Source organism: Dendropsophus ebraccatus, chromosome 4 (assembly GCF_027789765.1).
Source record: "Dendropsophus ebraccatus isolate aDenEbr1 chromosome 4, aDenEbr1.pat, whole genome shotgun sequence".
NCBI classification, from domain to species: Eukaryota; Metazoa; Chordata; class Amphibia; order Anura; family Hylidae; genus Dendropsophus; species Dendropsophus ebraccatus.
In genome coordinates this window covers 56,409,557-56,435,451 of record NC_091457.1, presented here as the reverse complement: position 1 = coordinate 56,435,451, position 25,895 = coordinate 56,409,557, and the positions used below count along the sequence as shown (strand labels likewise).

The following is a 25,895-nucleotide window of genomic DNA, read 5'->3' as shown; positions in this document are numbered from 1 at the left end:
TAAAATAGTAATGTCTTTTAACACACTTTTCCTTCCCCCGTCACTTAGTTAATTTAAGTTTATTATCCATATAAGTTTATGTATTGCAGCACTGTGACTATTCTCTCAGTAGCAAAGTGCAGAAACATGTGCACACATAGTCTTACCTCAAACAACGCCAAGTTTCTGTCATAGAACTCATTGCCTTTGTGTGGCTCAGAGTTCTTGAGAAATGGACTATTCTCTCGGACACTCCCATGACCTGTAAATATAAATGTAATTGTATAAAATATAACAATCTACTGATATATGCATAGAAGATAGTAAAGGGAAAACTAAGTGTTATAGAGTACATAGAAAATTAAAGAAACAACTAACAAATCATAGGATACACCATTATTATTGTTAGGTTTTACTTTGTTCGCACAGACGGGCTCCGTGCACACGGGATTTATGTAGAGGCAGTGCGCCAGACCTAATAAATGTCCCCCATACACTATTTTTCTCTTGTGGGGTAAAAAATAGAACTTTATCAGGAGAATTACATAAGTTTAGAGCATGTTGCCTTTACATTGCAACACTGTGGACATAAGGTAGTTGCTATATTGCTATTGACACAAATACCCTGAGCTTTATGGGAGGGAGGTCAGAAATGAGGGAAGCCTTGATTTACCTTCCAGGAACAGTGCCCATCATCTTCAGCAGGCAAGCTTTCAGCCCTGGCTCTCTCCCTCTCTTGTACACAGCACATGCTTAGCCCCAACCCCACTTCCTGTCTTTTATTCTGGGTTTCTCTGTTACTAGAGTGAAGTTTTCACTAACAAGAGGCAGCGGACAGTAGGGATGGCCTAAGAATTGATTTTTTTTTCCAAATATGTTAGGAATTACATAGGCTAAATGAAATGAAGGGAAGTGGTTTGAAATAAGTATAAGATGTAAGGGGTTAAGTGACAAATTACACATGAAACCTTAGTAGGTCAGTTTACTAATTCTTAAAGCATACAACATTTCACATTGTATCCATTTCCATTGTATCTATCAAATTCTCTTATGAGCCCAGCCATGCACTATGCTCTGCAGTGTTTATCAGTGAGTTATCGTCTAGTTTTCTAGTTTTTTTTTTTTTTTTTTTTTAATGATTTGAAAAACATACTGAAACATGTTCTTTAATCAGTTACTATTTTCCGATTGTCATTTTTTTTATTAAATTTTTTGGACTTTTTTATGGAGACAGTTATGCTGCCTGAGTTGAAATTTAACAGCATTTGGCGATAGGCTTGACAGCAAGATCTATAGACATAGACAACAATGTACAGGACCTCCCCAACAGGTAAACATTAGGGTGGGTTCAAATTGAGGACTTCTCGCGGATAAACTCTGCAGAATTCCGCCGGCTCCATAAACACCATTCTATGGGCCGTCTGTTTCCGCATTCCACCAAAAGAACTGACATGTCAATTCTTTCGGCGGAATGCAGAATGAGCCGGCCCATAGAATGGGGTCTATGAAGCCGGCGAAAAGGCGCATCCGTGAGCGCGTATAGCCGGCGGAATTCCGCTGAGTTTATCCGTGAGAATTCCTCAGTGTGAACCGACCCTTACTCAGTATACCCTACGAGCTTTGAAGAGATCATTCCACAGGGAGGGGGAAGGATGAGCTGTGAGCGTCATCCATTGTTTTCTCCATCTACCGGTGTTACCCTTCACTGTAATGCTGTACATATCACTCTACAGAAGCCTTCTTTATCATCACAGACAGAAGGTCTCAGGTTTAGTCTAGTGGCGAGAATGAACACTGAAAGATTTTAGGATAATATATAGTAAAACAAAAAAAAACACAATAATTTAACTACCAATATAAATCCTGCATCTACCGATTAACATACATGATCTGTAAACAAACCTTTCCCTCTTCTTTAGAATACCGTTTCCCATTACATAAGGCTACCCAACACTGCAAGTTCAAAAGGGCTCGAAAAAACCCAGCTCTGAAAAGAAACCTAAAAACACCCTGACAATAAACTATAGCACCACCTCCTACTTCCCTTATGAGGTCTCCACCTCACAGCAATATAACAATATAAAAAAATACAAATACTTCTAAAGTATATTTAATAGATGGGCAGAATCTTACAAAACAAAAACAAACAGGAAGAAAAGACAATAATAAGGTTATGTTCCTATATCGAGCTGCACCATGAAGTTTACATTTTTGGAGTAGACAGGTAAATACTAGAGCGAGAGAGGGGTACAAGGCTAATGCAACATAAAGGATACGTTTATAAACATTGCTCTCCTAACACAAGTGTTGCACTGATCTTACCTTTCTGTCCGCTAAGACAGGAGTCTCCCATGTTTAGGGCACTGCCAATGATATATTCCCAGACGTCTGCAGAATATGAATGGCTAACGTTTGACTTCTTCAGTACTGCGCCTGTCTGGATGCTCTTAGGTTGAGGCAACAGCAAAGTGAATTAATCTGGAATTAGCAAAAGGCTTTCTGTGCTAAAGCCAAGGTTGTCTTTAAGTAGTGGTGGAGGGGGGGTTAACGGGCTCCATCGCACTTTGTTTACTGGGCAACATCAATTTAACTTAGGCATATAGTTACTGTGAATTTTAGGTACCAAATATTTCATAAATTAAGAAGTAAATATGAATGGATTTCATAAGAATGTAAGGTGATAACTAGTAACCTTCATGCATACACTTTCCACTGCTCCTGAATTCTTATGTACAGGAAATGTGTGTGTATATATTGGCTTTTATAAGCAAGTTTTGTAGTGTAAGCATGGATTAATTCCCTTCCCTTCATGATTTTCTATAATTGTAGCCTTTTTTGCCACAATTTCAGAAGTTTATTACAATACCAGGACAGTCCCGCAACACATATGCAAAGTGTAAACAATGCCTTACTCATATGATCCCCCACGTTCTACGACTTTGTTTACTAGGCTACAGAAGTAACATCACCATACACCCATGTGACTCCTGTAGCTCAACACTTACCTTAGAGGTATACAGATAGAGACTGCTGAGGCCAGTGACTGGTTGCAGCATGTGTATAATGTAGTACATCATTCCCTGTAGCCTAAGGGTATGTTCCCACTACAAAATATGCAGCGGAATATCAAGCGGAGGCCACGCGGCGGACTCTGCTTGAAGCTCTGCCTGTCCCATAGACAAAATCCACTGTCCACCCAAAGAACTGATTAAGTTTGAGAATATCACTGACTCTATGGAATAGAAGGAACTTTAAATGAAGTCCACATTGCAGCCTTCGCTTGACATTCACCCGCATATTCCATAGCGGGAACATACCCTAAAAATGACCATCAGGGATTTATCCAATAAGCAAAGGCCTTTTGACACAGGCAGATTATCAGGCAAATCCTAGGAATGCTCATTGCCCATAACCAGATTATTGGATTTTCTGTGTCCTTATAATTATCGCTAATGGCTTCAACGATCCCACAATCATTCTTGTGGACCAGCCATACATATAAATGAGCCTTGCTTGCCCTTCATCAGCCCGTATAAATGGTCACACTGCAAACCACATGTGTCCTAACCAAAGTTGCTGTGTAGCCCAAGGCCAGATGTAGCCTAAGGCCAACTGCGGACAGAAATTATAGAAATTATCATTGTGTGAACAAACCCTAAGGGTAAGGGCAACTGCGGACCTATTTATTTCTATGGCCCTGGGTATGTGGCCTTAGACTACAGACCAGATGCATACCTGACAACCAGAGAAGACCTCTATCTCCACTGACACCTGTCAGTGGAGTCTCAGAAGAGCTCCATACACTTTATACTGACAGCTGCGAGTGGCGGGTTTGGCCGACATAAGTATAAAGTGTATGGAGACCTTTAGACTTTATCATCAGGGGATACCAGTAAGTTTTACTTGCAGTGGATGATAATTCACATAGCTTGCCATGCTAATAGGAGCCAGAGGGCTTCTTTTAAAGGGGTGTTTCCACAATCAAAAGGTCTCCCCTCTCCATAGAATAGGGGAGCCAAACAGCTGGATAGCGGCGGGGGGGGGGGGGGGGATCCAACTGCTGGAACGGCCACCGATCATAAGAAAGGACATCCAAAATCCTCTGAAATAAACAAAGTGTTCTCTTATGGGGTACAATGCTTTGGATAGGAGAGAACTCTTCATTGTTTAAACTATCTCTCTCATCAAGCAGCCAGTGACAGCCTGGATATGGTCCCCAGCTCCCATACTGGCTGTACTGGAAAGAATAGGGGGACCACCATAGCAGAGACTGGGGGAGGTCAGGTGGCTGGGCATTTACCACATACACTGGATATAGTTGTCACCAGTAAGTGTCTCCTCCATATAAGTAACAACATGAAGCCCTGCAGATGACAGCTGGGCGGCATAGTACTGCTATGGGGACTCCTAGACAGTGCCAAGTGAGTCCCTATAGTCCGGAGCCTGGCATAGCTGGCGGGGCACCCCCGGGCATCACATTATATAGCTCATAGCTGTATAGAAGCTGCACGTCAGCCGCAGCCTCAGGGTCTGGTGTGAACGCTCCGCTACAACGTTACAGAAGCAGATACAAGACATGCAGCTGGATGGAGAAGGCGCCCCGCCGCCAGGCACTCACCATCCGAGCTCACAGTGTCATAGAGATCCGGAGGGCGCTCCCGGGGGTCGTGATAGTCCACGTAGTTGATCCCCTCCACAGAGCAGTAGTCATCTTTCTGCCGCTCGGACACTGGGACCACAGTAAAGTGCGGCATTGTGCGCGTCTTCCAGCTCCAGTTCACTGCTCCAGCCCAGCCAGCCCGTCCGCCGCTCTCCTCTCCACATGAATTCCTATCCCATCGCCTCACTTCCTCCCGGAGCCCTCACATATCCCTCCAGACCCCTCCCTCCCCATGGAGAGCAACTGCGACACGTTACAGGGGAAGCGCCGAACCCAGCTCTGCCTGTCAGTACAGTGGCCGCGGGTGATGGCGCCTCACATACCGGGGCGCCCTGCATGAGGGGTGAGGGATGGCGTCATCTGTGAGGAGCCAACTTCTGGGACCCCCACTGAAGCGCTGCGTCTCCGTCTCTGGCAGTGTTCACACCAACAAATCACACTCTATTTGTGTTATACATCAGTGCAGCAGCGGAATGATGTGCCGGTGTATACTGCACATAGTCTGCTGGTGATTACCGTCCTCCAAGTCTATGCTGGTGACTACCGTCCTCCAAGTCTATGCTGGTGACTACCGTCCTCCAAGCAGGGCTCCAGACTAAAAAATTTACCTAGGAGCCATTGGCTCCTAACCTGCAAAATTTAGGCGCCAAATAGAATATTTGGTCGCCAACATTTTAAACCATGTAAAATTAATGTTATGTTAAATGGGACTTACTGTGTGCAGAGGCCACGGCAGCCTCCTCCTCCTTTAGATCCTTTCTTTTCTTAGTTTGTATATGGTTGTCAAGTTGCAAGTTTCCATGTTGAACGTTTTCAGTCTGACTCAGTACTTCAGCCTCACTTGGCTAGCCTTTTAATGAGGCTTACTCTTCTGAACTTGAACTTAAAGGGAACCTGTCGACCCCCGTGCCTAGGTGACAGGCTCCCAACCCCCCGTTAGAGCCCCCTATACTCACCTCATGGCGCCGGGTCCCGCTTCTGAAGATGGTCGGGTCACGGAGATCTCAGCCGCTGCAGCCCGGCGTGCGCTGAGAGATGAGTCCAACGCTCAGAGAATGACAGGAGAGTCCAGCGCTCCGTCATTCTCTATGGGTGTTGGACTCATCTCTCAGTGTGCGCGCCGGGCTGCAGCGGCTGAGATCTCCGTGACCCGACCATCTTCAGAAGCGGGACCCGGCGCGATGAGGTGAGTATAGGGGGCTCTAACGGGGGGTTGGGAGCCTGTCACCCCGTCACCGGGGGTGACAGGTTCCCTTTAAAAGCTTGCAACAGTCTATACATACTGAGCTAGACTTATGACTGCAGCCATAGTGACCCCCCACAAGATGTGTATATAGATAGCTATATCTCTCACCTAGTGACTAATGCAAGTGACCCCCTACAATACAGACACCTGAGGGGCCCTGATAATAATAATTGTGCATATATCTATCTCCCAGTGTCTGCAGCCAGTTTGCCCTACACTTATAGATGGCCCCCTCCCCTTATAGATGACCCCCTCTACCACCATTATAGATGCCCCCTCCTCCCCCCCATTATAGATGCCCCCTCCTCCCCCCCATTATAGATGCCCCCTCTTCTCCCCCCCTTATAGATGGCCCCCTCCTCTCCCCCCCTTATAGATGGCCCCCTCCTCTTATAGATGACCCCCTCTACCCCCATTATAGATGCCCCCTCCTCCCCCCCATTATAGATGCCCCCTCTCCCCCCCCCCCCTTATAGATACCACCTCCCCTTATAGATGCCCCCTCTCCCCCCCATTATAGATGACCCCCCCCCTTATAGATGACCCCCCTCCCCTTATAGATGGCCCCCTCTCCCCCCCATTATAGATGCCCCCTCCTCCCCCCCATTATAGATGCCCCCTCCTCCCCCCCGTTATAGATGCCCCCTCTTCTCCCCCCCTTATAGATGGCCCCCCTCCCCTTATAGATGACCCCCTCTACCCCCATTATAGATGCCCCCTCCTCCCCCCCATTATAGATGCCCCCTCTCCCCCCCCCCTTATAGATACCACCTCCCCTTATAGATGCCCCCTCTCCCCCCCATTATAGATGACCCCCCCCCTTATAGATGACCCCCCTCCCCTTATAGATGGCCCCCTCTCCCCCCCATTATAGATGCCCCCTCTTCTCCCCCCCTTATAGATGACCCCCTCCCCTTATAGATGCCCCCTTCTCCCCCCCATTATAGATGCCCCCTCTTCTCCCCCCTTATAGATACCCCCTCCCCTTATAGATGCCCCCTCTCCCCCCCCCCATTATAGATGCCCCCTCTTCTCCCCCCCTTATAGATACCCCCTCCCCTTATAGATGGCCCCCTCTCCCCCCCTTGAAGATGGCCCCTCTTCTCCCCCCATTATAGATGCCCCCTCCTTCCCCCCATTATAGATGCCCCCCTTCTCTTCCCCCCATTATAAAGCCCCCCCCCCTCTCCTCTATGCTAAGCAATATTTAAAAACAAACAAACACACAAACTCACCTGACAACCCGCTCCCCCGGCGATCCTCTTCTTCTTTAGGTGCTGTCCCCGGCTGATGTGCGGCTGCCGGGGGTGTCCCGTCCTATCCCCGGCAGCGCGGCGCGTCAGTGTACGCCGGGGCTGTGACTTCTGACACAGGAAGCGTCTCTGACGTGCGCTTCCTGTGCCGGAAGTCAGGGCCCCAGGCAGCTCACTGATGCGCCGCGCTGCCGGGGATAGGACGGGACACCCCCGGCAGCCGCACATCAGCCGCGCATCTTAAAGAGACAGCGCGCCGCCGCCGGGGCCAGTCGCAAATGGCGCCCAGATTAATAAATCTGGGCGCCATTTGCAAAATGTCAGTCGCATTGGCGACCATTTTGGTCGCCATCTGGAGCCCTGCCAAGTCTATGCTGGTATTTTGCGGAACTAAAAAAATTCTGGCGGCCACACAGAATAACAGTATACAAGTGCGAATGGACCATTGAAGTGGTGGGAATTGGATGAACAGAGTGTAACTAGATGTGAACATAGCTTAAGGCTCCGTTCACATGGAGTAAAACTGGCAGAATCCCGCCAGCTTCCGTGTCATATTCGCAGTCTATGGGAGGCATGTGTGCTTCCTCTCTCTGTGCTAAAGAATGGACATGTTCATTCTTCAGCGCAGAGAGAGGAAGCGCGCAAGCCTCCTATAGATCGCCATTATGAGATGGAAGCTGGCGGGATTCCGTATGAACGGAGCCTAATGGTATGTTCACAGTGAGTAAATTAGGCGGAATTCCGCGACGGAACTTTCCACCTGTCTCAGTGTGCCATAGCATCTCTATGGGAGAGCACACACTCCTCCGCTACCACCGCCCTCCGCTCATAGAAGTGTCATGTTACTTGGAGCGGAGAGCGGGGGCACACTCTTATATAGATGGGCTATGGCACACTGAGACAGGCGGGATTCGCCGCAGAATTCCGCCCAATTTACTCACTGTGAACATAGCCTAAGGGGCCTATTCCACAGGAGCGATAACAGCCCGATTTGGCCAATTATAGTGTGTATAGGGGTGTATAGTTATGGGGTATGCTAGTTTGTTGCATTTGTTATGCAGTATATAGACACCCATGTTTAAAAAAATAAAAGTAAACCACATACATACATTTTTGGCTTTCTGGTTAAATCTATAGAAAATGTGAAAAGTTCATGTTCCAGTGATATTATATCTTGACAGTAGGGCATGTGAGAAGCAGCAATGGTGACTTCCTCATCTCAAACAAAGTATTGAAGGAAAAGCCAACAACAATGATGGGTGTACCCCAACAATATATGTCAGTGGCTGCAGTGGGACAGCGCACTGATTGGCTGAGCAGGACGTCAGGATGCCGGGAGCCAAAGAAGCAGGCCGGAGTGCGGACCCTTAAAAGTATTCACCGGGCCACGGAGGGTTAAGGGGTATGGCACTTTACATACTCACAGTGCAATAAAAATTTAGCTGCGAGTATGTAAACCTATTCAAAATGACAGTATTGGGAATCACAGTGGATTTCACTGCGAAACAATCATTGTGAAAGCCGCTGCGATTCACTATGTGTTAGCCCACTGTAAAAAAAAAAACTTTCATCTTTTATATGTAATTTTCATGTGAATTTTATAAATTTTCACATGGATATAATTTAAGTTCTATTAATCTAAGGACCTTATTTATTAAAATCAGACAACCCCTTTACCCTATACATTAGTTTCCTCTATATATCAATAATAAAGCACTGGCCCTATTACATAAGGGTGGTCGGGGGGATGTTGTCGGTCACTATTTGGCAGTTTGTTTCTGATCTTGAAGAGTCCATTGTGTGGGGGGCGATCTGTGCTGTGCTCTGATGCTGGATGACTGTATATGAGCAGCAGTGTAATATAAAGATATCCTGTGTAATACAGAGGGGGTGAAGTGGTGTTTTCCCTGGAAAATTATTGCCGTAGTTTTAAAACAACATCCGTTATTTGCCATTAAATGGCGTCCATCCACTCAATTTTAGCGGTATATGAACATAGCCTTTCTGTGTTTTCAATCCACTCCTGGTTTTGGTTGCAAAATACTGACCAAAATACTGTGGGGGAACATAATCTCAGGATGCACTACAGACAAATTTTTTGCAGATTGTGGATCAGGACTGCGGCATAATTTACTGTCCTGAAAAACTACTGAACATGTGGATGAGGCCTAATTATACAGGAGGGTAGAGATTGACCACACTATAGTATTTGATGACATTAATAAGCACTCTTGAAAGGGTGTTGTGCAGGTTCACCAAATATTCTGATTACTGGTTTCTCTTAAACTAAAATTGAATTTTTTATGACTCACTCTTTGCACACTACTTTTAAAAAATTTATGGCTGTATGAAATAAACACAGCTAGGCATTTCTGACAAGATGCCAGCTAAGGCATCAGTGCACACTGTGATACACTCTTATTATTTTGTCAATGTACAATACTGCCAGGGTGAGGCACCCAAGTACAGACGTAGGATTGCTGAAAAACTCAGCCTGCAGTTATGTGTCAGGCAGGTTACACGTGTGCTCTGATTACATGCTGGGTCTTGCCACAAGAGGGCATAAGAGTGCTTCCCCTGCTGCCACATAAAAAGACTCAGTGGTTACTTTACCTCTTAGGGTGTGTTTACACGTACAGGATCCGCAGCAGATTTGATGGTGCAGATTTGAAGTTGCATATTCAAAGCAAATCTGGGCCATCAAATCTACTGCAGATCCTGTACGTGTGAACGCACCCTTATGCTAAGTTTACACGAGGCGATTATTGGCCCGATCGTACGATTAACGATTTCCAAATAACGATTTTTTTTATAACGATCAGCGTTTAGACGGTACGATATATCGTACGGAAAAATCGTTTTGTGGTCGTGCGCCCGCAGCCCGGCCAGCCCGCAGCCCATCCCCCCCCCGCTCAACCGCAGCCCCCTGCTCCGCCCCGATCGCCACCCCCGCCGCTCTGATTGCCCCCCCGCCGCCGCTCCGATCACCCCCCCCCCCCGCCGCTCCGATCGCCCCCCGCCGCTTCTCCGATCGCCCCCACCGCCACGGCCAAGAGCATACGTTACCTGCTCCGCGCAGCAGGTCTTCCGACATCCCCGGCTCCCATCTTCAGCGCATTGATTGGCTGAAGAGATGAGCCGGGAATTTCAAACGGCTCCTCTTCAGCCAATCAGTGCTCCTCTTCAGCACTGATTGGCTGAAGGGGAGCCGTTTGAAATTCCCAGCTCCCCTCTTCAGCCAATCAATGCACAGCAGCACAGATAGGCTGAAGGGGAGCTGTTTGAAATTCCCGTCTCATCTCTTCAGCCAATCAGTGCGCTGAAGAGGGGAGCCGGGGATGTCGGAAGACCTGCTGCGCGGAGCAGGTAACGTTTGTTTTTGGCCGTGGTGGTGGCGGCGATCGGAGCGGCGGCGGGTGGGGGTGGTGATCGGAGCGGCGGGGGTGGCGATCGGATCGGCGGGGCTGGCGATCGGATCGGCGGGGCTGGCGATCGGAGCGGCGGCGGGGGTGGCGATCGGGGTGGCAATCGGAGCGGGGGTGGCTATCGGAGCGGCGGGGGTGGCGATCGGGGCGGCGGGGGTGGCGATCGGAACGGCGGGGGTGGTGATCGGAACGGCGGGGGTGGCGATCAGAGCCGCGAGGGTGGCGATCGGAGCGGCGAGGGTGGCAAGCGGAGTGCCGGCGGGGGTGGCGATCAGAGCGGCGGCGGGGCTGGCGATCGAGCCGGCGCAGTGGGCTGCGGATGAGCGGGGGGCCGGGCTGCGAGCGGGGCGGCGGGTGGCCGGACTATTGCGCAACGACTGTTTACACGGAACGGTCGGCGAATTTTTTGCGAACGCCGATTTATGAACATGTTAATAGATCAAAATTAACGATTTTTCGATCGTTCGCTGCGTTTACACGTACGATTATCGTTCAAATGCGCCCGATAATCGCTCCGTGTAAACCCAGCATAATAGTGTGTTTACACAGACAGATTTATCTGACATTATTGAAGCCAAAGCCAGGAATGGATTTGAGAAGAGGAGAAATATCAGTCTTTCCTTTATGACCTGTTCCCTGTCTATATTCTGTTCCTGGCTCTGGCTTCAAAGATCTATCTGATAAATCTGTCTGTGTAAACGCACCATTAATAAGATTGTTGAATGCTATACATGCTTCTACCATGTACTTGAAGACAATTTATCTTCATTTTGAGACTTTGAGAGGGTGCACATCATTGGTCTGAGAAACAAGATGGTAATTTCTCCATTTCTGCCATGAAGCCCAATGTGTTGGGTTGTTTTGGGGACAGTGGTTACATGAAGGCACACATACATGCTAAACAGCCCAGACAGACCACCAGTAGAGGGGATTATGTTAGCTGCTGACAAGCATGAGCAGCTCTCAGTTTCCTTGCCCACCATCCAGACACAGCCAACACCTTCATTACACACCCGTCCTTGCCCACATGATTTCCAAGTTCTTAAAAGAAGTTTGGTGTCAGTTCCTATTACATGTTCTGCAATTGACAGGCAGCTACCGTAACCTTTATTTGCAGCAGTGTTGTGAACAAGAACCCTGGACTGATACAGATTGCATCCTGTCATCTTTGATGAATAATGTAGATTTGTGTAGTCAGATTTGAGCATTGAAGCCTCGCGCTTAGTGCCTCAATCCCGCCTGTGCTGCAGAGGGACACACTGCCCCACCTGCTGGTGTACTGATCTCGGAAGCCATTGCATATGACTGTCCGTCACCACTGTGACAAAGGGGACACTAACAAGTCACCAATATGTGCAGAATATCCTGAGGCCACACGTGCTGCCCCTCATGGCACAGCTAACTGGCAAAGTACAGCTCACTCAGAGTCCTCAGACAGCTCTGTAGACCAGAAAAAAAAATATAAAGCCAGTACATCAGCTTATCCCAAACATGTTTTGGTTCCTCAAGGCCTTAGTATTTAATGTGATAGGCATAATATATTTAAACGACAAATGGTGATTTTTTTTCACAAGAATCGATTAATGTGGTGCTGAGAGGTTCCTGGTAGGGATGGTCCGAACCGGCCGAGGTTCGGTTCGGATGAACCCGAACGCTCGGCATCGGATTCCCGCTGTCTGCCCGCTATGGCTATGGCTGTATCCCATTTTTCCAGGCGGTCCTCCCGCTGGATCCGCCCGCTGCACGGAGCGGGCAGACAGCGGCAATCATTACCGATCCGAACTCGGTTCGGACCATCCCTAGTTCCTGGCTTTGCACACAATGAATTGAGTCAGAGTACAAATTTATTCAACATATACCCCTTTCCGACTGATGCACTTGTTACATCGTTGTTGCAGCTATTTTGGTCCATTTAAAATGAAATCATTGGATAGGTGGTCAAACCGGCTCTCTTATTTCTTCAAGTTAGGAAGCAGATAGCACTCAGAAGGGGCCAGGTCAGGTGAATAGGGGGGATGGTGGACTAATTAGAAACCCAGGGTCTCCAATTTGGCAGCCACAACTTTAGAGGTTTGCATAGGTACATTGTTCAATGTTCCAAAATTTTACCATTCACTTCGCAGAAAGCGCGTGCATGCCTAGCATATTGGTAATAATTAAACCAACATGCTCCAGGGAGATCTTTTTGGCGGAGACTCACCAGTCCTCACGAATCAGCTTATGGACAATATTGCTTGTTGCCAGTTCTGTTCAGATTGTGGGGCACCCACTGTGAAGTTCATTTTTAATGGGGAAATGCTAAGTTGTGAAATGAAAAACCCAGATTTTGACAGTGCTGTAGGTAGGACACTTCTCCTTCTTAGGCCCCGTTCCCACTGAGGAAAGGTAGCGAAATTCCGCGACGGAATTGTCCGCCGCGGAATGCCGTTAGCCTCCCGCTCATAATGGGAGTCTATGGGAGGCGCACGCTGCTGCTCTGTACGCGCTGAAGAATGAACATGTTCCTCTAGCTTTGCTCAGTGGGAACGGGGCCTAAGGCAGATTGATTAAGCACCTGTTTAGATTTGTCATACAAGTCATAAAATAAAATGCAGTTTTCAATAAACTTTGTGAAAAAAAGTTTATTTGCATTCATTTTAATGGTCCAAAGAATGTCAAGCAAAATGGTCGGCCCTCGCACATGTTCTCTTCATCAAATTTACACTCTTCGAAAAAAGTTTGGACATGCCTGCTTTAAGGGTACAAACACACACACCATATATGTGTGCAGATGTGTGTATGTGTGCAGATACGCAGCAGATTTGATGGTGCAGATTTGATGCTGTGTTCAGTTATTTAGATCTAATCTGCTGCGGATCTGCTGCGTATTTGCAGCAGTAAATACACTGCGTATATGGTGTGTGTGTTTGTGCCCTTAGGGTATAAACACACACACCGTATACGCAGCTTGTTTACTGCTGCGATACGCAGCAAATACGCAACAAATACGCAGCAGATTAGATCTAAATAACTGAACACAACATCAAATCTGCACCATCAAATCTGCTGCAGATCTGCTGCGTATTTGCTGTGTATATAGTGTGTGTGTTTGTACCCTTAAGCCTTGTTATTTCATGCACAGTTAGCAATGGGTTACTGTTTTGTGTGTACCATGTGTTCTGTGTTAGCCTATAGGAGATGCTCTTTCTTTTTCTACCTATGCCTGTTCTCTACACACACAGCCCCTGTGGAAGTAGTTAGTTAGCCCCGGTATGGCAGGAAGTCAGTTCAGTGTGTTCAGTGAGTTGAATCTAAGACACGAGTGTGGTCGGATGCAACTAGAGACACTTCGTTTTTTCAGTACTTATACTATATCTACTGTACAGTGCTAAACTCTACAAGAGGGGGAAGAGTCTGGGAACAACCTAGCCCATGTCATGAACCAGTCTAAAGGGTGCAGGGCAGTATCAAAAGAGGAACTAGCCTGGATAGGATAAAGCTACCAGAAAGTATACGTATCAGTGCAGGCAACTGGGACATCCCTGGGAACTTAGCTTCACCCAGGTAACCAAGGCTGGTACTTGTATCACCCTAGGAGGACAAGTCACTCGACACTGTAGGGCAGAAGGTGGTCAGACTATAGTCTATACACAAGTACAAGTAACTTCTGACTCAAGGAGTCTCTCAAGTTCCAGCAGAATACATTGCTATATTGGGTTAGGACTCCCTTGACAAACTCCTCTCCTCTACTCTACTTCTAAGGGTCCTATTCCACGGGCTGATGGGGGCCCGATCAATCATGTAAACGAGCGCCAATCTGCTAGATTATTGGGCCTATAGTAGTTTACTGGGCCTATTCCACAGCCCGATAATCGTTTAGCAAGGGCTGCAGGGACATCGTTACCGATGTCCTTACAGCCCTTGTTTTAAACACCATACTTACCTAAACATGTCACAGGGCTTCTCCTGCGCTCCTTCTTCCTCCCGATCCCGCGCACAGCAGCAACTTTTGAGCGGCCTGTCTGAGCTGACAGACCGCTCAGCCAATCACTGACCGCGGTGGTCCTGGCCAGTGAGTGGCTGAGTGGTCTGTCAGCTCAGACAGGCTGCTCCGAAGCTGCTGCTGCGTGCGGGACCGGGAGGAAGAAGGAGCGCAGGAAAAGCCCTGCAACATGCTAGGTAAAGTATGGTGTTTTTTAAATCATTGGGCACCGACTGTGCATCGCCATTTCACGCATTTTAGGTTTGAACCTAATTTCTCTGTGCTCCAATTCGTTTTGCTATGCCCCCTCTGTGCCCCAATTCGTTTTCTATGCCCCCGCTGTGAAGTGCCTCCACTAGAAAAACAATCATACAGCCTGGTACAGAGACACTGCTTGCACCCAATGTGCCCAGCAGCCACAATCATTCACCTGCATGTGTGCATCTTAAAGACACACATACGGGGCTGTGAGGCACATCCGCTGCAGGCAGTGTCTCTGTACACTGCTTGCCTGTGTCGGGACATAACAGAGGAGACCAAAGAGAAGGCGCTGAGGATGGGGGAGTTACTGGGAGAGGAGTTGCCAGGGAGCAGGTAACGGGTGGCCAAACATCTCCCTACCCACTTTAAAGGACGTCCGCAGCCCAGCATCGGCCCTCAGCTGATGGTTAAGCAGCACTCAGGCAGAGGGCCACGGCGGTGCTCTTAGCTTTTTCATTATGCATGTTGGCTGTTTTTTTCTTCTTTTTTTTTACACTCCTCCATTGTACCCCCTCAACTTGCGCTGTTTACCCGTACTGCAGGTTGAGAAACACTGATTTAGAGCCTTGGGTGCCCTAAGTACAGTGGTATCTTTACTTTCTTGCTGTACCCCAGTTCCTAGGTTTTAGGGATTTAACTATTTGGATGAAAAGTCAGAAGATCCGTAGCTTCTGGGGAGTGATTAGGGTTTGCCCATCTCCACCTACAAGGTAAAGAGGTTTTCCAGTATATTTCTTGCTAATGGCCTTTTCATTTCCTACCAGCAGCTGCTCCTGACATTGCAGATCATATCACTGAAGTGAATAAGAGGAGCAGCAATAAGAGGTAGATAAGCCACCCATCCTATGGCACTGTGTCTGATAGAAAAGGCCATTGATGAAAAAAAAAACACTGCAAGTCCTAGGATATCCTGTAAATACACACATTGCTCATATGACATTCTAACTGCCACACAGGCGGTATTATCTATGACATTAGTGTCATCAATGACATCACAATGCTGTGCTAAGTGTTCTATGGATCTGTGCTGCACTGGAGTCTTTTCAGGGTTACTACTCGGAGTGGGTGGAGGTGTTCAGAGTGCTGGCGATTTGTTTGCTTTGTAGATTGTGCTATGGAGAAGAGGAGCTCTCATCAACAGGTAATGGCTTCATATTGAAAGGACTTTATTATACTACATGGAGATTAAATATTACTGTATATCAATCCAGGATTATAGGAAACCCTGTTATCTATATATTGGGGGGGGGGGGGGGGGGGGGTTTATGTAGCTGGGAAAATGTATTTGATGTCTGTATTTTGCTTCTTAGATTCGGTGGTAGAGAATCCAACCTGACGGGACGGAGGTGGCCATAACAGTAAGTAGTTATTTCCATCCTCTCCTAATTCTGCCCCAAGGGTCTTCTCTATGGAGTAGAACAACCATTCCAGGGTGTGATTCAGAGATCAGTCATGAAAAGCCACAATGATGTTCATGATATACAAACACCAGTCACCATAGTTCACAGACTAGTTCAACCACATCCAGCCAGAGATGCCAATCCCCTATATAAATCATTATTACTAATTGTGGCATCAGGAAGGTCTAAAGATCACCCCCAAAACTAAAAGAATAATAGTAATAATAACAAATAATAATCCTATTATAATAATACATTAATCACGGTCTCTGTTTATTAACAGGCAAAGGCAGTGTTGGCCTGATAGTTGGCCTGGTCCTGGTATTGGTTATAATTGTCATCATACTCTGGTAAGTTCCTGTTCTTGTGTTCTGACCGTACAAAATTGTCATCTACATCAGTTTGTCTAAAACACTTTACTTTGTTTCACAGCGCTACATACTGGTATCGTCGCAGACGCAGTCGTGTCACAGACCGAAAGCAGTTGATTTAGAGGAAGTTGTCGTCCATAAGCCAGGTAATAATTACTATTCTTAAAGGAAGAGGATTTGTCTTCAGACATTAATTCTAAATGGTAACCATATACTTGTATTATAAGGAATGTACATGCTATTTCCTTATATACTGTTATTAGAATTGGTCTTCTCATAGATGAAAATGAAAGGTCACCAGGTTACCCTTAAAATCTGTTAGTAAAGTACTGGCATGTGCCATAAGTGTCACCTAGATGTGGGACCCACCCCTGGACTGACATCTATATTTAAATTAAGGACTCCCTGGCACCCTCTGGCTTATTTGTGGCTGTCGTAGTTGGTAGGCATGATGATCCCAATAAGTTGTGTAATTCCTATTGGAGTCCCATCTGGAAGCCTTTGATCTAAAATAGGTGTGAATCCCAGAAGTGGGACCTGCATCTAGGAAGCATTTATGGCATATCCTGTGGATTTTCCATAAGTGCCCTGATGGATATACTCCAATAAAAAAGCAAACCCATAAATCTATTGTACAGTCTTTCAAGACCTGGTTACAGCAGTAACATTTGGTTTCCCTTTTACATTACAGATATTCCAAAAGCCATGGCAAAAGTGGAGGACGAACCTCACACAGACAGCCCCAAGGAAAGAGAAACATCAAAAGATGTAAAAATCGCAAAAAACAGTGACCATCATGAAGGAAGAGCCTGGGCCGAAAGAGACAGAGGACACAGTGACCATGGCTGCTAAAATGATAAAAAAATCAAAGTTTAAAAAATTCCCAAATATCCGCTTTTTGTTCAAAAAGAGCCGATCGGACGAAAGGAATAAACGTGATGAGAAACATAAGAAAGTCAACTCCTGGCTGGAAAGAGAAGACAGAAAAAGAGTAGGAGTTGGGGAAAAAAATTACATCTTGCATCTAAATCCAAAAAGGCCTCATGGCTGTGCTGTTCATAACCAACCAACAGAGAACAACAGAGGTATGTAATTAGCGTAAGGCACACCACAACAAATTTAGGAAAATACAAAAAGGAATTTTTATTCACATGATTGCAAGAGACATATACAAATACATGAAAAACATATGGCCACAAAGCCCCCTAACATTTAAAAACAATTAAAAATATACAACAAGGGACCTATAAAATATAAAGGTACCCTAAGACTCAACAGCCTATATGAAATATATGCAAACAGAAATCAATAACATGATAAAAGGTCAAAAAAATCCCAAAGAGAAAATGTGAACATGTGCAAGTGTAAACTGATACTACTGAAATATATCAAACAGACAACTAATCAAGCCCAAAATAGAAAGCCACCTAAAAAATGAATGAATGAAAATGCATCACTGTAAACACAAATGAGCCACACTTCACCATATCGGAAAAAAATGATGAACAACCGGAGCAACAAGCCCATATTTATATATACGTCAATAATATACACATTGTGCACATATGATACCTGTTAACTAGTGCTTGATGGCCCGGCGCCATAGGTCCATATTAGATACACACAAGATGGCCGCGGCGTTCCAAGGAGTACAGTGCGCAGGCGCCGATGGCAGAACGTGCGTCGCGTCAACGCGCTGCTTGACGTCAATATGCGCAAGCGCAGTGATAATGAGGGCAAGATTGCCCATACAGAGAATGGAAGTACGGTACCAATACCTCATTGCGCAAGCGCAGATAATACGAGTATAATATTCAGTCCAATAATGATTATTCGGCGGAAATATGCGCCAGCGCCCATGCAGCCCTAATCAAACCGTATATTCGGCAGTTAGCAAGCATGATACCACTGTACTTAAGTCGATTATCGCTCAGCGCTCATAATAAGATAACCCTTCGTGCATAAGACCGATTCAACAATAAATGTAACAGCATGCATTGAGATCCTACCATTATAAATATATTTTTTGTGTAAACAGTAAGAAATAATAAAAAATGAGAATAATAAATGGATGGTTACAAAAAGTATATAATGAGCAATGGACAGAGGATATAATACAAGATAATATAGCATCGGACCATCACGCACCAAAATGAAACTGAAAAATCAAAGATAAGGATATAAGTAACCTAAGTAACTAAAAATATCTCGCATCTATATGTATTATCAAATAATTTCCAGTAGACCTGTACAAATCATAAAGAGGATAAATCATTCATAGGGTGAACGGGAAATAACAGCATCAGAAAATCCCAGATATACATGCATGTATATGCAACAAAAATATGTCCATATATTACAAAAAAGGGGGAAAGAAAGATCCATTTCATATCCTGAAAGCAATAAAATTGAAGAGGCAAGTGAGATCCAAGCTGATCATAGTGCGGTCCAGGTGTAGACAACATTAGCCCGAAGTCTTGACGTTGTACGGAATTTAACACGGCAAGATGGTAGCCATCGATTAGTATGATCCAAAACCAATGCATCACAAGGAAATTGGAGTGAAGTGAGCAGTCTAGTGAAAAATTCTAGTGGAAAAATGAACAATGATCAAAAACCGTGTGAATATGGTATTTATTATATATGTGAGTTAATAAAATGATGAAGGATGAAAAAGAAAAGAAAGCCTAAAAAAGGAAACTAAGAAAGAAGGAAGGAAGAACAAAAAAGGGAGGAGAAGGAAGATTAAATAACACAATAAATAACTACAAGGATTATAGAGATCTATACTTTCCCATAAAACCAAGTATACAAAAGTTCTCCATTCATGCCATCCGGGACTAAGCTGCCTAGACGGTAAATCCACCTAGACTCCCTACGTAAAAGAAGTTTGCCAATGTTACCACCCCTGACACCCATTGAGACTTTCTCGAGGCCCACAACATGCAAATCGTCAAACTTACCTCTGTGATATTCCTTAAAGTGTGCAGCCACCGATGTCAAATCAGGTGTTTCATGTATTGTGGATGATGCTCTCCGAATATTTGACAGATGCTGTTGTATCCGCCTCCGTAATTCCTGTGTCGTTTGCCCAACATACACCATAGGGCACGAACAAGTGATCACATAGATCACGTCCCTGGTGCCGCAATTAATATAGTTGTTCAATGTATACCGGTGGCCGTCCTTTGGATTGTCAAAATGTTGGCTGGGACTCATGAAGGAGCATATATTACAGTTACCGCACGGGTAAGAGCCTTTAACCCTTTAAGGACATGGCCCATTTTCGTTTTTACGTTTTCGGTTTTTCCTCCTTGTGTTTAAAAGGTCATAGCACTTGCATTTTTCCACCTAGAAACCCACATGAGCCCTTATTTTTTGCGTCACTAATTGTACTTTGCAATTACAGGCTGAATTTTTGCATAAAGTACACTGCGAAACCAGAAAAAAATTCAAAGTGTGGGGAAATTGAAAAAAAAAACGCATTTCTTTTATTTGGGGGAAATGTGTTTTTACGCCATTCACCCTGGGGTAAAACTGACTTGTTATGAATGTTCCTCAAGTCGTTACGATTAAAACGATATATAACATGTATAACTTATATTGTATCTGATGGCCTGTAAAAAATTCAAACTGTTGTTAACCAATATACGTTCCTTAAAATCGCTCCATTCCCAGGCTTATAGCGCTTTTATCCTTTGGTCTATGGGGCTGTGCGAGGTTTCATTTTTTGCGCCATGATGTGATCTTTCTATCGGTACCTTGATTGCCCATATACGTCTTTTTGATCGCTTTTTATTACATTTTTTCTGGATTTGATGCGACCAAAAATGCGCAATTTTGCACTTTGGGATTTTTTTGCGCTGACGCCGTTTACCGTACGAGATCAGGAATGTGATTAATTAATAGTTCGGGCGATTACGCACGCGGCGATAGCAAACATGTTTATTTATTTATTTATTTGTTTACTTTTATTTAAAACCTGGGAAAAGGGGGGTGATTCAGACTTTTATTAGGGGAGGGGGCTTTTTACTATTAACAACACTTTTTTTTTTTTTTTTACACATATACTAGAAGCCCCCCTGGGGGACTTCTAGTATATACACTTGGATCTCTCATTGAGATCTCTGCAGCATAGATATGCTGCAGAGATCCATGAGATCGGCACTCGTTTGCTTTCGGCTGCTGCAGCCGGAAACAAACGAGTGCCGAGCCGAGGACGGCGCCATCTTGGACGCGTCCCCGGCCGGCATCAGTAACGGAGATCGCTCCTCCGGGACAACGTCCCGGAGGAGCGATCTCCCCCACTAGACACCAGGGAAAGGTTGCCTCCGGTAATCGGAGGCAGCTGTCAACTTTGACAGCTGCCTCCGATTAGCTAATTAGCGGGCACGGCGATCAGACCGTGCCCGCTAATAGCGGCGGTCCCGGGCTACACGCGGCACCCGGGATCGCGGCACTTCAAAGCGGGGCCGCCGCGCGGCCCCGCTTTGAAGTGCAAGTGAGGACATAGGACGTACCGGTACGTCTTATGTCCTTAAGAGGTTAACCCCTTAACGACATGGGGCGTAATTATACGCCCCCGCAGGGTGGGCTTTAACGCAAACGGGCGTATACTTACGCCCGATGTTTCCCCGATCGCTGTGTGTTCACTGATCTCTGCTCGTCGGCATGGGGGGTGATTAACCCCTCCCGTGCCGACGATCGCTGCTATATGCTGATCAATACAGATCAGCATATAACAGCTGAAAACAGCTTTCCGGGTCATCGGTGACCCGGAAAGCAATGGCGATTGGTGCTGTCCGAGATAGCACCAATCGCCATAAGTGTCGCCGAGATAGGCCGGCCAGTACCGGCCAGCCCATCACGGCGATCATACTGTAAAAACACAGTTTTGCCGGGTTCTGCTCCCCTCAGCTAGGTAGCTGAGGGGTGCAGAACAGGTGTGTGGGGTGCACGTGTACCATACTCACCTGATCTGGGCATCCGGAGCGACGATCTGCGGTCTGCGCCGTCCTCGCGTCTTCTTCGGTTCACTTCCGGGTTTGGTCGTCCAGCGTCGGAAATCTTCGTAATCACTCGGGTCCTCGGGTTCGGCGGGCCTCGGCAATCTCCAGCAGCGTCGCTCTACTCCCCCCTAGCGGCTGATCAGTGAATATCATTCACTGATCAGTTGCTTTGGGTTAAAAAGATTTTTTTTTTCTTTTTTTGCGTCCTAACGCCGCTGAGTGCTGATCAGTATCGCACGTAAGTGCGCCGCTGATCAGCAACTCCTCCTTTTTGGCGTAGGGGCGTTTTCCCCCCCTATATACTACCGCCACTGTCTGCTGATAAGTGCCGCACATAAGTGCGGCATTTATCAGCAGCTCCTTTCTTGGCGTAGGGATATTTTTTCTTACTGTGAAAAAAACACGTAAAAAACACTACACTACACCACACTACATGAAATAAAGTTTTACACTACACCACTACACATTTACATACCCCATATACCAATCCCCGTATAAAGATGGCCCCCAGGGTGTTTTCAGTGGCGGACGCATACGCTATTATTGCCTCCGACACCGAAACAGCCAGTGAGGATGAATGGGGGGATCCTTCTTTCCTCCATTCATCCTCATCATCCAGTGACGTGTCTGGGGGTAGCGTAGTGTATGCTGCCCCCCAGACACGTCTTTCCCACCAGTACCGTCCCAATAAGAGATGACGGTATGGGGTGAAATTCTACAAACTCTGTGAGAGTACCTCAGGGAACACTTACAGATTTAGGGTATGTGCACACTGCGGAATGGCGAAGGATAACCCTTTGTGCATTCCGCAGCTGGCACCCGCCGGCGGACTGATGCAGGCGCGTGTCTCCCCCCGTGTCATAGACTCCATCCTATGCACGGGCGGATTCCGTTGTCCGTCCAAAGAATGAACACGTTCACTCTTTAGACAGAGGGCAGAATCCGCCCGTGCATAGAATGGAGTGTGACACGAGAGGAGACGTGCGCCTCCATCAGTCCGCCAGCGGATGCCAGCTGCGGAATGCACAAAGGGTTATCCTTCGCCATTCCGCAGTGTGCAGGTACCATTACAGTGTATGAAGGAAGGGACACCCAAATCCACCCCCAGATGCCTCCAGATGAACCCATCCTCGGAGTTAGTGGGGAGAGCATTCGGGAACTGATCTTCCCACTGCTGGATAAAGGTTACCACCTGTACGGGGATAACTTTTATACCAGCAACCCCCTCTTCTGGTGCCTCGCTGCCCGAGCTACTGTAGCTTGCGGCACGATCCGAAAACATCAGACGTAATAATAAAGCCCTAATATTTAGCAGCCATGGAGCGGACCCAGCGCTTCTGGATATGAGGGACCCCGTATCGCACCAGGGTAACATTTTCCAGGTGACGTCCCCCACGCTGAAAATTGGAGACCCCAGAAGAAGTGCAGAGCGTGGCGTAACAGGGGGATCAGGAAGGATACCATTTACCAGTGTGACGCCTGTCCTGATCACCTCTCTGCATACAGGATCGCTTCAAGGCGTACCACACGTCATTGGAGTTCTACATTTTCTAAATTCTGACCCTTATTCCTATTTCAGGGGTCACGTTGATCCAGGGATTATTCCGATTGCTATTATGGAGTCAGGAAGGAATTTTTCCCCTGTTATAAAGCTACTGTCATCTGCCTCACGAGGGTTTTTTGCCTTTCTCTGGATCAACACAGGTTGAATTTGATGGACACCTGTCATTTTCAACCTTATAAACTAATAATTGGCCTAATACCCCCAAATAGATTAATAATTGTCCCTTTTCCCCAGCTAAATAGGTATGGCCGCCATTCCCATTAGAGGATGCCATGATGCAATTACAAAGCCTCTGTGCTGCCAAGACAGTAGAAACCCCCCACAAGTGACCCCATAAGGAATCTAACGAGGGGGGCAGTGGGGATATGGCCCCCTGGTGACGGCCACATTGGGCCGTGAAAATGAAAAAATTGTATTTTTTATTTTCACGGCACATGTTCCACATATGTGCCCGTCACCATGAGGGCCATATGCTCACTGCACCCCTTGTTAGATTCCTTATGGGGTGTAGTTTCCAGAATGGGGTCACTTGTGGGGGGTTTCTACTGTCCTGGCAGCACAGGAGCTTTTTAATTGCGACATGGCCGCCATCCTCCATTCCAGCCTCTAAATGGCGCTCTGTCCCTTTGGTGGCTTGCCCTGTGCCCATATGGCACATTATATCCACATGTGGGGTATTTTCGTACTCAGGGGAAATTACCCTACACGTTTTGTGTTCACTTTCTTTTTTAACCCCTTGTGGAAAAGGAAAAAATCAAGGCTAGACCAACATTTAGTGTAAAAAATGTTTAATTTTTACACTAAATCATTGATCTTGTCTTGATTTTTTCATTTCACAAGGGGTTAAAACATTAAAAAAAACACTAAATGTGTAGAGCTATTTCCCCTGAGTATGGAAATACCCCACATGTGGACATAAAGCGCCATGCAGGTGCAGGGTAAGCCTCCAAAGGGAAGGAGCGCCATTTGGCTTTTGGAGGCTGGATTTGGCTGGAATGGATTTCGAGGGCCATGTTGCATTTAAAAGGCCCCTGTGTTGCCAAGACAGTTGAACCCCCCCACAAGTGACCCCATTATGGAAACTACACCCCTCAGGGAATGTAACAAGGGGTGTAGTGAGCATATGGACCCCACTGGTGACGGGCACAAATGTGGAACAATATGGCGTGAAAATTAAATATTACATTTTTTACACTATAATGTTGGTTTAGCCTTCAATTTTTTATTTTCACAAGAGGTTAAAAGAGAAAAAAACACACAAAATGTGTAGAGCAATTTCCCCTGAGTCCGTAAACACCCCACATGTGGACATAAAGTGCCATGTGGGCTCAGAGAAAGCCTCCAAAGGCAAGGAGCGCCATTTGGATTTTGGAGGCTGGATGTGGCCAGAATGGATGATGAACGCCATGTCACATTTACAGAGCCCTGGTGCTGCCAAAACACTGGAAACCCCCCACAAGTGACCCCATTCTGGAAACTACACCCCTCAAGGAATCTAACAAGGGGTGCAGTGAGGATATGGACCCCTTGATGATGGCCACATTTGTGCAGTGAAAGTGGAAAAATGAAAATTTTCCCTTTCACGTCACATTGTTCCACATTTGTGCCCGTCACCAGTGGGGTCCATATGCTTACTGAACCCCTTGTTAGATTCCTTGAGGGGTGTTGTTTCCAGAATGGGGTCACTTGTGGGGGGTTTCCAGTGTTTTGGCAGTACGAGGGCTCTGTAAATGCGACATGACCCTTGAAATACATTCCAGTAAAATCCAGCTTGCAAAGGCCAATTGGCGCTCCTTCCCTTTGGAGGCTCGTCCTGCGCCCGCTTGGCACTTTATGTCCACATGTACTCGGGAGAAACTGCGCTACACGTTTGGTGTTTTTTTTTCTTTTATCCCCTTGTAAAAATGAAAAATGAATGCTAGAACAACATTTTAGTGTAAAAAATAGAATTTTTCCTTTTTTACGCCACATTGTTCTGAAAATCTGTGAAGCACCTGTGGGGTCCAAATGCTCACCGCACCCCTTGTTACATTCCTTGAGGGGTGTAGTTTTCTAAATGGTGTCCCTTTAGGGGTGCTTTTTAGGTTTTGGCACCCCAGAGCCTCTGCCAACCTGAAGTGGTACGGTCAAAAATGACCAAATATAACGGAGGCGTTGAAATTCACTAGGCGCTCCCTTATATTTGAGGCTTGTGGTTGCGTCAAATAGCGCAATAGGGCCACATATGGGGTATTTCTATAAACTGCAGAAACGGAGCAATCAATATTGGGATGCATTTCTCTGCTAATAGGTTTATCATTATGAAAGATATTGGATTACAATAAAATCTCTGCACAGAAAATAAAAATTTTCAAATTTCTTACACACTTAGCTTTTATTTCTGTGACTCCCCTAAAGGGTTAAAAAACTTTCTGGTTGCCCTTTTGCAGAGTTTGGGGGGTGCAGTTTCTGAAATGGGGTGCTTTGTGGGGCTTTCTAACATACAGTCCCCTCAAATACACTTTAAACCTGAACAGGTCCCTAAAAATATCTGATTTTAAAATTCTACTGAAAATTTGGAAAATTGCTGCTAATGTTTTAAGCTTACTATTGTCTAAAAAAAATGAAATATAGTTTAATAAAAGCTACCAACATAAAGTAGACATGTTGCTAATGCTATTTAATATATAATTTATGTGGCATAACCATTTTCTGTATAAGCAGAAAGGTTTCAAAGTTGGAAAAATGCATTTTTTCACAATTTTTCACGTTATTTTGGTGTTTTTC

General features: G+C 46.1%; 1 protein-coding gene and 1 long non-coding RNA gene across 3 annotated transcripts in view; one reads left to right on the top strand and one right to left on the bottom strand.

Annotated features, from left to right (window-relative positions):
* SLC12A4 (solute carrier family 12 member 4) overlaps positions 1–25,895 on the bottom strand; it is a 76,578-nt gene that overhangs the window by 34,569 nt on the left and 16,114 nt on the right. The window contains exons 1-2 of one of the 2 annotated variants that reach the window (XM_069965890.1): positions 4,598–4,822; positions 147–241 (exon numbers count right to left, since the gene is read on the bottom strand). In XM_069965890.1, the coding sequence (XP_069821991.1) occupies positions 147–241; positions 4,598–4,733 (231 nt within the window). In that variant the 5' untranslated portion in view covers positions 4,734–4,822. Of the gene's footprint in view, positions 1–146; positions 242–4,597; positions 4,823–25,895 lie in introns of those variants that run through there. The other variant, XM_069965891.1, reaches the window with a different exon arrangement.
* On the top strand, positions 16,469–17,354 carry LOC138789657 (uncharacterized). Its single transcript, XR_011362752.1, has 3 exons — positions 16,469–16,535; positions 16,618–16,702; positions 17,248–17,354. It is a non-coding gene; the product is annotated as an uncharacterized lncRNA (long non-coding RNA).